This window comes from Cygnus olor, chromosome 8 (assembly GCF_009769625.2).
Source record: "Cygnus olor isolate bCygOlo1 chromosome 8, bCygOlo1.pri.v2, whole genome shotgun sequence".
In the NCBI taxonomy this organism is placed as follows: Eukaryota; Metazoa; Chordata; class Aves; order Anseriformes; family Anatidae; genus Cygnus; species Cygnus olor.
In genome coordinates, this window is record NC_049176.1 from 31,285,382 (window position 1) to 31,298,722 (window position 13,341).

The 13,341-nt window shown below is 51.9% G+C and overlaps 1 protein-coding gene across 2 annotated transcripts in view; it reads left to right on the top strand.

The window, feature by feature from the left end:
- The first annotated feature begins 39 nt into the window (after window positions 1–39).
- Window positions 40–13,341, top strand: part of MIER1 (MIER1 transcriptional regulator) — a 35,947-nt gene continuing 22,645 nt past the window's right edge. The window contains exons 1-3 of one of the 2 annotated variants that reach the window (XM_040565388.1): window positions 40–453; window positions 11,621–11,645; window positions 13,139–13,284. In XM_040565388.1, the coding sequence (XP_040421322.1) occupies window positions 13,186–13,284 (99 nt within the window). In that variant the 5' untranslated portion in view covers window positions 40–453; window positions 11,621–11,645; window positions 13,139–13,185. Of the gene's footprint in view, window positions 454–728; window positions 778–11,620; window positions 11,646–13,138; window positions 13,285–13,341 lie in introns of those variants that run through there. The other variant, XM_040565387.1, reaches the window with a different exon arrangement.

Here is a 13,341-nt window from a genome sequence, read left to right on the forward strand (position 1 = left end):
AGGTGCGGGCGCGGCGCGCGCGGGCCGCGCTGTGCTGGCGCCCGGCGGCTGCGGCGGGAGCGGGAGCGGCGGCGGCCTGCCCGTGCCGGGCCTCTGCGCGCCGCCGGGCTGCGCCTGCCCGGCCGCCCCCGCCGGCCCTTCCCCGCTCCCGCTCCGTCACCGGAGCGCGAAGCCCCTCGGCCGCCCGGGCGGGAGGGAGCTGCCTCCGCTCGCCGCCGATCCCGGCCCCGGGAGCAGCGGGGAGGCGGCCGCAGCCGCGCCGTGAGGTGCGGGCCCAGCGGGCGGCCCCTCGGTACCGGGGCGGGCCGCCGGGGGCTCGGGGAGCCGCGCGCGTCTCGGGGAACGGAGCCCGGCGGTGCGGGGACGCGTCGTGCTGTGCTTCCCCCGCAGGCCCGGCCGAGCGCTGTGCCCGCGCGGGACCCGCGGAGCCCCGGCGGACGGCGGCGGCCCCAGGTGGGTACCGGTACCGGCACCGGCACCGGGCCGGGGCGGGCCGGGCCGCGCTGACAGGGCGGGGGCGCGGCTTCGGCACGCGGGGGCGTGGCCTCCGCCGTGATTGACGGGCGGGGCGGGAGGTGCGCGCCGCTCTCCCCCCGCCCCGCCGCTACGCGGTGACGTAGCCGTGCGTGCCGCCGGCCCCGCCCCCCGCCCCGCCGCGCAGCCCGTGCCCGCGGCGCCGCTCCCCGCCGCGGCGGCGATGTGAGCCCGGCCCCGCCCGCCCCGCCCCGCCCCGCCCCCCCCCCCTCCCGGGCCCGCCGCGCTGCCGACATGGCGGAGGTGAGAGCGCCGCGCCGGGCCCCGCACACGGGAAGGAAGTTGCGGGACGCCCCGCCCGGCCGCGGCACCGAGCAACAAGTTCCCGGCCGGGCCGCGCCCCCGCCGCCGCGACCCGGGAGGCTCCGGCCCGCCGGGCGCCTCGGGAGGCTCCGGGGGGGGGGGGGGCGCGGCGCGGTGGCGGCGGCCGGGAGGGGAGGGGAGGGGAGGGGAGGGGGAGGGACGGGGCGGGAGGGGGGGGCTGGGGGATGCGGGGCCTGGGGGGGGGGGGGGGGGGGGGGGGGATGCGGGGCCGTGCCCTCCCCGGGACCGGCCCCACCTGCTGGGGGCGCGGGGCGGAGGGGGGGGGCGGCGCGGCCCCGGGCCCCGTCCCGGCCTGGCAGAGCCGCCCATCCCGTCCCGGCCTCCGGGGGTACGGCGGGCGCTCGTCGCCTTCGGTCGCCGGTCCGGGGTCGCTGAGACAAAGGGGGCTCGTCTGAAGGGAGGAGAGGGCAGCCCCTGCTGGCCCCTGGGGGGAGACCCCCCCTGGAAGGGGGAGACGGGCTGCTGGGGGAGGTGGGAGAAGGCTTCCTGGCCGCTTCTGGGGGAGCAGAGGGAGATCCGTGCTTGGGCATTGAGGTGTGGGTTTGTCCATCCCGGTAGGATCTGTAAGAGCAGCTCCTCAGCTTCCTAGGAGGCAGGGTAGGACAGCCAAATAGATGGGTCATCGAGTTTTCTTCAAATTATCCTAAGATTCCGATCTGAAGGTGACTTGCTGCTTGAACAGCATCAGCAGATGGGTTGGAAATGCTTGTGTGAGGGGTACACCGTAAAAAAACTCATCTCTGGGATGGACGTGCCTTTCAGCCAGACGCGGGTTCGGTGCTACGATATCTCACAGATGAGGTTTCTTTCCTCTCTTCCCTTGAAATTCCTGAGTACATGTGAATTTTCACTTAGATTTATTTTATTTTTCTCTCCCAAGTGAGAACTGTAAAGTAGCGTTCTTCCCGTAATTGGTACTAAATGTACTAATCTATTCTTAAAAGTTGAGAATCCATCTGTTTTTCTTCTGTGTCTCGAGGGGCAGAGGATCGCAGGTCTTGTCCCTGAATAATTTGTTGGCTGAAAAACTGTGCCTTTTAAACTCCTGTCATCTGTGAAGTTGGCGAGGGCCGGGGCACGTGCCGGCCTAAGCATCGCTGCGTGCAGGGGGTTTGTCTCGAGTTTCACCAACTGCTTATAAGTTTTGTTAATTAAACGCAGCATTATTGTGAAATACCCTCGCTCTGCTCTGGCGTGAGCTGAGGCTCTCTGTGACCCACAGTCAGGGCGCCCAATTACTTCCTATTCTGTGCTGTCGCGTACTGGTCCTGACGTGCAGCACCGAGACTTGTAGGGGATCCGTGCTGCAGAGAGCACTACAGCCAGCGGGGTGCGGAGGTCAGGCAGGTTTTTCGCTTCGTGGATCTTGTTCCAATGCGTAAAGCTTTTACTGCTTGTCGGAATGGATATTTTACGCAGAAAGGAAGGGGGTGGTTTTTTTCGCCATCACTTTTTCTTTCTTTTTTTAAGAAAAGCTGTGACAGTTTTTTGTCCTGTTGTGGTTTCTTTATCTCGGGTTAAGGGGCAGGAGAAATGCAAGGAGGCTCTGGGAGCCCTGAGCCACCTGCGGGTAAGTTCAGTGGCACGGCACCGTAGGCTCGGCTGATGTTCGTTCGCATCCATTGAACCGCAAACAGCGGTTGTATGGCCGCGCTGCATTCTAGGTCTGGAAACCAATCCGAATTTAAAAATAATAATAAACTGCCGGTGATTTAAGCTGCGAGCGGTGTGCTGAGTACGGCTCCTGGTGCGGTGTGTGAAGCCTGTAGGGGCTGGGGTGCGAAGGGGAGGGAAGGGGAGGGAAGGGAAGGCTCCCCCAGCAGCAGCCGTCGGCCTGCGGGCGCTGCAGAAGAGTGCCGCTGCGTGGTGGCGTGCGAGGCAACGGCACAGGCTCAGCTGGGAGCGAGGGAAGGCGGCTAGCTGACAGCCTCGGCCGCGAGAGGGGCCTGGGACCCGGCTGGGTTTGAAAGCGTAGGTGGGAAGCGAGGCTGCTCTCCTGCCTCCTTCCCCGTCCCTCCCCAGCGGAAAACCCGGTGTCGGCTCTGACAAAGAAGTGGGCAGGAATTCGTCCTGAAGTCAGGAGAAGCCCTCAGACGTTGCATAGAGCTAGAGCTGTAGACTTTAAAAGACTAACGACGTGAGAGTGGAACTTTGTGAATCTGACGGGGAAGTTCTCCAGAGCGGAGCTCAGAGCCCGGTTAGCAAGTAAATGAGTCCAGAAAGTGAAACTGAATTACCAAAAAATGCTCTTTCACTTTTGTAGGAACTTACCGGTTTGAGTACAGCACAGAAGGGAGGGGGGAAAAAAAAAGGGTTCTGAATGAACGTACGTTGAAGTGGGTTTGGATTTGGGATTAATAACCCGAACTAGGGTTTCATTCTAGTCAAAGCAGGCTCGTGGGATGGGTCTGAGTGCTAATACTCTGAAATGTTAGAAGATTGTTCCAGTCATAATCAGAAGGAAAACATCTCTCGCGTAAGATCAGCTCGGGCTTTGTGAATATTACGGAATCGTGCATTAAGCAGCTTATTTAGTCTTTGCGGTGGAGTGAACGCTGGCTGATACGCGTATTTTCTCCAAATATAAGTATTTTAATGTCTGTTCGGAAGAGAAAAATTTGACTTAAAAGCTTGATTAGTAGTTGAGTGTGGGGTTTTTTTTGTCTTTTCGGCCTTTATAACGTTTGGATAAAATGTGAGAATGAGATCTTCTGATTCAGAGCACTTGAAGGGGTGAGGGCAGACTGTTAGCCGAAAAGTCGGGCAGCTGGGACCTGCTGTGCCTTCCAGAAGTGCTGCGGTCCTGCTGCCGCCTTGGTTTGCTCCGTGGCGGCACGCACCAGTCAGGCGCTTGCCAGGATACCAAACCGGCAAAACTGGGGGTAGATGCCGAGGGTTTTTTGTTTGATTTTGTTGTTTTTTTTAACAACTCCCTGCAGGGTAAGAAGTGCCAGGCCTGGTGCATGGGGGAGAGGGTGCCCAGCTTTGGTCGGGGTGGGCGGGCAAGGGCCGTGGCGCCCCCGCACTGCGTTGGCACGGCTTGCTGGGATTTCCGGCTGTCAGGAGGCTGGAAGCAGCCGAGGTGGGCTCGAGGTGGGCTCCTCGCTGCCGGAGGGGAGGTCCTGCTCCCCCGCTGCCTCTGCTCAGCTGTTCCCAGGCCGCCTCCTGGGGGTCGGTTCCGAAGCTGGCAAGCTGAAGAGCAGAGGAGCTTCCTGCAGTGACCCCTGGTACTGCCTGATGGGAAGGTCCGGAGGTAGAACCAGGCGCAGGGATCAGCGGGGGGATGTCCTCCTCCTTCCAAAAACGCCAAGCCGTGGGCTTGACTCAGCTTCTCCTCGGTCAGCGCCCTCATCTCGGGCACTTCTGACCGCTCGCGGGTGCTGAAAATCAGAGCCCCGTTTGTCGCTGCTCCTGGGCGGGCAGCGGACGTTCCTGACACCAGCTCCGAGCGTTTCTCGCCCCTCAGGGAGACGGTTCAGGCTGCTGACCTGCTGCAACAAACGACTTCAGCTTCCCTCTGCGGCGTGAATTTGTGGGGCTAACAACTTGAATCAGCTTCCCGAGGTGTCAGCCAAGGCTGGGGAGGAGCAGGCGCGTGCTCTGTCGGAGGGGAGCAGGGCACGGTTAAACTTCTTTGAGTGCGCTTGAGTAGCGTTTGGATTTCTGAGAGTTTAGTTGCTTTTGATCAGAAAACCAGTTCATTAACGTTGCGTGGAAGGGCTTTAATAACCCTTCTTTAAGTCTGTAATATCTGGTAAAATTTCCTTTTATCCAAATGCTCCACTTCGTAGCGTTGGAGTGTGTTAAACTTTGTGGATCTCCCTGAAAGCATTTTGTTTGCATCCCGAGACAAGTTCGGGACGTCATGTTTAAGAAATGTCATCTAATAACATTTTTCGCATTCTTAATCGTTCTATTTTTATTACACTATACTGCTGCTTTAAAGTAATACACATAAACGGGTAGTGGCCTCCCGCGTAGGAAGCAGTCGTGAAGTTAGCGTGCTCACTGGGCTGGTTCCAGCCTGAAATGCGCTAGCAGCTTGGGAGCGGTGCCTGGACACAAAATAAGGCCCGCGCAGGTTAAACTGAGCTTTCCCGCTGACTGATTAAAACTGGTGATTCACATCACTCCGTCCTGGTGAGCAGCACTTTTTTTTTTTTTTTTTCTCTCTCTCTCGTTACCTTTGACTGCTTTTTTGTTTCGCTTTGGGGCCTCACGGGAGTGGCTGCGCAGCGATGCGGGGCCGGGAGCCCCGCTCCTGCCGTCCTCAGGAAGCGCAGCGGCTCCCGAGCACTTGGGTGTGCTCACTGCTGCCGGTCCCTCCGCTTGTCCTACAAGCCATTGAGGAGAAAACAATAGCGTTTAGTGTTCTGCATGGCTAGGATTGGAAAAGAGCTTTTTCCTGTCACAGCAGCAGAACTTTCTGGAGTTCTGTGCACGTATGAAGGAGTACCGACGTTTGTGGTTTGCTGCCTGAGCCCTCGAGTTCTTCCCCACGCAGCGTGGGGACCTGAGGCCAATGGTGGGATTGTTGGAAGTTCGGGTTCGTTCTGAGCTTTTTCCCGGCCAGAAGCCCCGCTCTGTATTAATGTTTCACTGCTAATCCATTCGTGTCACAAACGGCGCGCAAGAATGTTTGCTTGTGGTGCTCGGCATGTGGCGGCGTCTGGTTTCAGCCGCAGCGGGATGCGATCGCTCCGTAGGCTCCCAGTCGGTCCGAGGAAGAAACTTCGGGGTAGTGCAACAAGTTGAGGCTGCACCTTGTAATGGATGTGAATAATAAATGGCTAGAAAAAGCCCAGCTGGAAGCGTGTGTTTCGGGTAGGGCAGGTGGGTTCCTGAGCAGCTGTTGTGGCCGTGCTCCTTACTACGCCTTGAGAAGGAAGCTCTCCTGGTGAGCGTTACGGTGGGTCTCCCTGAACAAGTCCCGTCGTTCCCCGCCAGCTGCAGCTTCCCCACCTGCCGGTCTTCTGCTTGCCTCGGAGCATCTGCGCTCCTCCGGCGTTCCTGATGACCGGCTCCTTAGGTAGGACACGGTGCGGTGGTTCTCGAGCAGAGCAGGGCTGTCTGCCGTGGGCTGCCCCGGGTGGCTCTGGTTCCGGTCATCTCCTCTGCTCCAAGAGGAGCAAGAAGCCACGCGCTGTAAGTACGTTAGGTTAACGTGTGAGTTCAGCAGGTGATTCTCCTTCCCCTCAAGCGTGCCACCGCAGAGTTAGGGAGCCAAACCAGGTGTCTGGAAGGCCCAGGTTAATGATCCCAGTGAAATCCTGGGCATCACCTGCTTCTCCTTTCCAGCCTTCTGGTGAAGAGATTTACGCAGCTTTATATAGGTAAGGTGCGTAAAGGCAACCCGGGGCTCTTGCCAGTTGGGTGCCGTGAAGCTGATCAGGCAGTTTCTTCAGGGAAAAATTTAGACTGAGCTTGTTTTTGGTTTTTTATCAAGTACTAATAAACAGAAAGAGACTATATCCGTTGCCCACCTGTCTGGTGTGAGAAGTCGTCACTAGAAACTCGGACGTGGAGTTGGGTTTCTTCATTTTTCTTCAATATATTGCTTCTTTCTGAGATAAAAACAAGGCAAACCGTTTTCAGACGTCAGAGTTATTTTGATACACAGCACAGGTAGAGAGGGCCAGGATGGAACTGAAAGCCTTTCACTGAAATACCCGTAAGTGAAAAGGGAAGTATGTGAAAAGGGACGCGTGCCCTCTAGAGAAAAGGTTGTTCTTTGCCATTTTAACTACTTGTTCTCTCCAGGCTATCATTTAGCTCAGCTTGCTGGAGAGGTTATTAAATGGCTGCCACAGTCAGTTCTTAAGGCTTCTGCAGCTTATGCATGGGTCTTACTGATATTTTTAGCTGGTGTTCTGAAATAATTTGAAGGGGAAGGGATGGATACCAGGTTAGTGTCTAAATTGTGCATTCAGAACTTCAGTTTTCTGTGCAGCCTTTGAATGTTATTCATGCAACCATATCTGCGTTTTGAGAACACCAGTTATGCTGAGAACAGAATACACACGACTCCTTTCAGATCAGCAATGTACTTTTAATTAGTCTGCTTAAGGACACGTAGCTTCAGTGCTGTTGGAGCAACGTAGGTGCCTACTTCTGAAGTAATGACATGGACTCTCCACCAGCTGCTTATGCTTCAGTGCTTGTGGTGTCATACAATAGGTAACGCTGCTACGTTTTACGGTTTAGTAGCCAGTTACTGTTGTGTTTTCAGCACCCCAAATGTTCTTAAAGCAACCCACTGCAACCCAGAAACTAGCTGCGATGTTTTCCTGCAATAGAGTTGAAAGGACTTGAGCATCTGCTTGGTGATTTGTCAGGCTTATTCCCATCAATATAAATTTAATTCTAGTATCTTAATGTTTTTTTTAAAGAGCTGCTAAACATAACTGAGTAAATTTGAACAGAATATATATTTGCCATTGTCTGGTAGAGTCTGTAGATAGCGTGTGTTAAGATGTTTCTTTATAAATCGATTACTAGGCGGCATGAAAGGTGTTAATTACAGCAGTGGTTTTGGAGGTAGAAGTGAAACTGCAGCGTCAGTTCTGTTCAGATGCTTATTTGTAGGTTGTGGGAGAGACGCTGGGAGCAGCCTCGGTGAGGTACTACCACAGCTTTCGCTTTTGGAGTGTCACATCCAGACGAAGCAGCTATGAAGCGCTGGAATAAGACGTGAAGATCCCCTGCCAGCATGCGGAAATGAGCCTCGCTGGGCGCATACCTGTGCTGCAGCTTCTGAAGTAGTGGGTTCAGAAGCAAGCTGTGCAAAACGAGTAATGCCAACAGCCTTCTGGAGACCTTAAATAAATCTATCGCGATGTCAGTTCAGTTTTACTTCTAGCACTTATTTCATCACAAATTACTGTAATACAGACATCCCAAAGCCCAGGGTGTTCCTGTTACCAGAGTAACACCGTACATCTAGCAGGTATTTTTCTGTGTCTGCTACACATCTGTTAGGCTCATCACTTGCCAGTCCAAAGACATCTGCAAGACTGGCCAACTTCACTTCCGCTCATTATATCCGTACACTGCAGAATGTTTTTGACATAAGATTGTTTTGGCTCAGTTGCTGCTGCGAGTGTCGCTCCCCCTCTCACACACCCAGTCTGCACCTCTCTCCTCAGACTCCTGAAAATACAGAATAAAAACAGTGACCGATTCTTCAGGTGCCGCCCAGGCCTGATGTTTTGTTCAATCTCTTTTTCCCTTTACCTTGAGGTACGCTTCATATCTCAGAATTACTGTTTCCTTCAAGTTGCTCAGCTGGAGCCTGACCAAACGTGCTCTGCTACGCTGTGTCCGTTCAGCAGCGCTCCCTTGGTCCTTGGGGTTTTTCCTGGTTCTCCTTGAGTTAGTTCACAAATACTTCTTCGTTCCTTTGAACCCACAACAAATATTCACTGTAACCTTTTTGGGGGTGCTGTGCATAGAGTAACTTGAGCATGTCAGCCCATATATTCTAAGACTCCTGTAGTTTTTCTTTACTGGGCCTTGGATGCCATTATCTCTTTATAGGTAGCAGCTCTTTGTTCCCATGAATGCCCTTGAGGCTAAAAAGCACTTTGCACTTCTCTGTGAATTGCTGCAGCAGAGAAGGAAAAGCCTCTGAAGTACCGGGGTATCCTTTTTTGCAGGAATTGCTCTTATATTGACATACCGTAGCTTAGGACTTGGGATACAATGATCCTGGCGTAGCCATATGATCTTTAACTACTGCCAGGAAATTTTCATAAGCAAATGCCCTCAAAACCATCTGTTCTGCCCTGGCCACAGTCATGATTGCTTGGAGACAAGGAAATAAGGACTGGGTAGTCAAGAATTGCGGTAATTGCAGCAGCTCTTTAGTCACAGGATGCTCTTTCACCTTCTGTGTAACACCAATGTTGTTCCTCATCTCCTGCCTCTCCTCCATGAGTCTGGTGTCCAGCCTGGGCTGGGGATTGTTTGCTGCATGTCTAGCAACTGCAAAGGCCCAAACCGAGAGTCTGGCTCAGCGGTAGGATGGAAAACCAAGGTTACTGCTCTTTGAGCTTGGTTTGCTGAAGAGGCGCATGCTGCGGCTTCCCCAGTGCTGGGCCCGACACAAGTGGCAGAGGCACGCGGGGTGGTGGAAGGGGTCAGGCTGCTACTTTGGGCAGCAGCTGGCCGGTAAATAGACGAGCTGTAAAGTGAAACCGCACCTAGCTGGAAATAGAAGGCAGAAGGTGATTGGCAGGGCATCGCTCACACAAGAAATGTCTGAAACGCGGAGATGATAGTCCACAAGCTAGGACAAACTAAGCAGATGTGGTAGGCAAGGCTTAGAGGAAGGGCACACGCCTGGAGACTGTTCTCCTAAAGTTACTTAGGAAGTTTTTAGCAAAAACGAGCTGGAACCTTTCGAGGGATGTGTCCATCCTGGGAGGTAGTCTGCAGTGAGTGTGGTGTTTCTGGAGGTGATCAGGCCTTTGCAGACTTCCTGGTTCGAGGGTTGTGTTTTATTATTTTCTATCTTTCCATAGACTAGGATTGTACTGGATACATATTCTGGAGTTGTTCAGAAGTCACGGCGTCGCTCTGAACTCCAGAGGCGTTGCTGTAGCTCAGCAGTGCTCCTGAGGCTGGGAAGGGGACGGCGTTGGCAGCATTTCGGCCTAGCGGGAAGGCTGCTTGCTTTCTTGAGCTGTCGTGCCTTCTCCATGCTACCTGAGAATACCGAAAGCTGAACTTTGTTTCTTAAGGCTGGCTTGACTTTTATAAGACCCCGTTGTGTCTTGCTGTGGTGTTGTGGCCGCTCTGATCAGAAGGTTGTGGTAGGCTCCGTTGCTGTATGCGTAGGAGTGCTCGGATCCAGAGGGATGTGCCCAGAGCACTGCCGGCGGGCTGAGGGGGCGATCCTGCCCCTCTGCTCGGCCCCGGTGAGACACGGCAGGGCTGGTCGGGACAGGAGACATGGGCAGAGACAGAGGGAGGCCAGCAGAGGCCCCCGAGGGGACGGAGGGCCCGGAGCAGCCAGCACAGAGAGGCTGGAGGAGCTGCCCGGTGGGTGCAAAGACCTGGGGGGGGGGCAGAGGGGATGCGGCCAGGCTCTTCTCCGTGGTGCCCAGGGACAGGACAAGAGGCAGTGTGCTCGCGTTGGAAATCGGGAAATTCCATGTAGACAGAAAAAACTTTTTTACTCGAAGGATGGTGAGGAACTAGGTCAGGTTGTCCAGGAAGGCCGTGGAGCCTCCATCCTTGGGGGTATGCAAACCCTGACCGGATGAGGTCCTGAGCAGCCTGCTCTAGATGACCCTGCTTTGGGCAGGGGGCTCAGCCAGAGGTCTGTAGGCATCCTTGCAACCTCAGCTGCTTTGTGAACGTTCTGCTCCAGATGTGGTGTCACCAGGGCCGAGGAGAGGGGCAGGATCATCCCCCCCAGCTTGCCGGGAGCTCTCTGAGCGCAGCACGGGGCGCTGGCGGCCTCCTGTGCCCCAGGGGCACGTTGGTGGCCCGCGTTCACCTCGGTGTCCTCCAGACCCCCGGGTCATTCTTCACAAAGCTTTTTACACACAGCCCTTGGAGCTGGGCTGGTAATAGAATAATATCCTCGATACCAAGCAGTATCTCAGTTAACCGAAGGCGGTGGAGAAAAGGGTACTGCAGCTCTCTGAAGGAGAAGTCACTTTCTGACTTTGAAAAAAACCACTCCACGAGGTATCTTCCTGAAAGCAGTGGAACCATTTGCTTGAATTTTCCAAACAAATGAGGTTTGCACGTCTGACGTGCAAATTTGAGCCCAGGCCATTAAGGATTGGCCAAGCTGTAAGCAAGGGAAAGCAGAATTTGATGGTTTTGTTCTGGAGAAATGTAGGGTTACCAAACGTGGGTGTCTGGTACATGAAGAGTGTTGTCAAAGCATGATGTTTTTTTCCGTGTTTCAAAAAATATTCTTGTTTTGCAGTCTGTGATTCTTGTCAGTTTGTGTTACACTTGGGAAGAAAGTGGCTTGCAGAATAATTTTATTTTTTTTTCTCTCACAGTTGTGTCAGAGATTAAACGGCTTTTCCCCTTTGTTCTGTGAAGAGTCGTTACTGCGCCCTGTGACTGATTGCCTTCTAGAAGTGTGCCTGCCTTTAAATACGAACGGGATTTTTGTGTTGTGTAACATGCAGCTTCGAATATGGAGAATAATTTATTTTACACCTTTGCAAATCTGAAGAATACTTTGTTTTAAATTAAATTGTGCTTCCAGTGTTGGTGTAATCTGGCATAACCCGGGCTGTGGAAAAGGGGATTTAGTACGCAGGGCCAGAACTGGGACGGATCCGTTAAGAACTAGCCCGTCACTACTGTCAGTTTTCAGTTTTGTGTTGGCACACAGAAAGGGGTGGAAGCGAGCAGCTGGGGCAGTGCTGCTTCCTCTCCATCCCTGTACGGCAGTAGCACCAATTGAAGCCGTACTAAGTTGGTTGTGGAGTTGTAATGCTATTTTCAAAATGAATTGTTTTGCTTTATTTTATACTTTCATGAACTTGGTTATTGTATCACAAAATAGGTGGTTCTTCCAATTATTCTCACTAAAATAGAAGGACATAGGTGTATAAAGCAGAAAATGAATGCTGTTTACTGGAATTGCTTCGGCGTGTTTGTGGTGCCCTACTTGTCAGTATATTTGCAATGACTTGCTCGTTTGTAACCTTTTATGTCAGACGAATTATTGAATTAAGTCTGTACACATGCAACATAGGAAAAATAATTTCTTGTGTTTTCTTTTTTTTAGCCTTCTGTTGAGTCTTCAAGTCCAGGTAAGTATTTTTAGCATTTCTTAAACTTGTGAGGGAAAAGGGCACTCCTGAAATTTTCTGTTTGCAGCTCTCTTCCAGCTGGTAATCTACGGGTAGAGTTTGATGGATAGGTTGGTGGCAATATTCGTTCAAGTAGTGACTGCTTTCTTCCAGACTGTACCAGCACAAGTTTCTATATGGTAAAATACCCCAGGGAACTGGTTCTGTTGTCTGCAAGGCGGCACCAACACGTGTTGGGAGCACTGGTGTGTTCAGAGGAGCACAGTGGGAGCTAGTGCTGGCACCATGGAAGAGAGCGCTGCTTCAGTCGCTGGGACGGGCTCCCCGTTGGTATTAGAAGTAAACAGAGTCAAAAGTGAAGGGCACTGTGTGCTCCCAGTTATCAGATACGCCATCGCTGTATGGTTTTGTACATGGAAGCATCAAGAACAAAAGCAGCAAGAAAAGCAGTATTTTTTTCCTCGTTGGATTGCTAAAAATGAGGATTTTCATGACTTCAGCTTTTAAAAACTGTTATTTTCTGATATCCCAGTATCCTGGAGTTACTGGGTATTTAGTAGTCAGCCTAGGTATAAATTACAAATGTCTGTTTTTATAGTTTGGTACCACTTTAGTCAGTAGTATGTACGTGCAGGGTTTTTGGCATCCTACTTGTGGAAAAGCTTTCCGCTAGTTACTTTGGCTGGACTGCCTTTGTCTCTTTCAGGAAAACAATCAATTACTTTAAGGCTTCAAATTACGAAGTATAGTTAATCCTAGCCCTTATAGTTAACCCTTCCCTCTTGCACCCGTAGTGTTGATACAGTCTTTGAGCTTTGGAAAATGAAATTTAAATTGTTCACGGAGACAAGTGGAAAAGCGCTAGCAGAGCTAGAATTAGAAATCAGGTATTGCTGAATTACATCAGAGTGCCGCATCTGCCAAACCGTTCATCCATTCATTTATTTTTCATTGTCACAAAATATGATTGATCATCAGAAATAAAATCTGCATAATTGTGAAGCTTACTCTAGGTTTAAACTTTGAAAAAGTCATTAGATTATCCTTGTAGTTGTAAACAAGAAAGCTTGCAAAGTATCAAGGAAACAACTGCCCTGAATTTGTATTTTGAATATGTCTACTCCCAGTAGAACTCTTGATTTAAAGAGATTTATGATTATTTAGGAATTAAGTCTTCAAAAACTGAACATCTTACAAACATTTAACTAGGGATCTGATGTCCAGATGCATAGTACTTCGAAAACTGGCTGGTTAAACATTATCTCCTGGTTCTTTTTCCCTTGATCTCTTACTACCTGGAGGACAGCTTTCATTGTCCTCTGAATAATGTGATTGGCTTTCCCTAAGATAAATGATCGAGCTATTTTGAAGATATTTTAATTTCTCAATATCATTTGAGTATTAAAATGTCACCAAAATAATAATAGTAATAAAAAAAACCACAACACAACTAAACTCTAACTAAAAAAATTCTTTAAAATGTTTTCTATCAGGAGGTTCAGCAACATCTGATGACCATGAATTTGATCCATCAGCTGATATGCTGGTGCATGACTTTGATGATGAACGGACATTAGAAGAGGAGGAAATGATGGAAGGAGAAACAAACATCAGTTCTGAAATAGAGGATCTTAACAGGGTAGGTAGTATTAAGTAGTTATAAAACATAACCACAGCCCACAGTCTTACGCAAAAC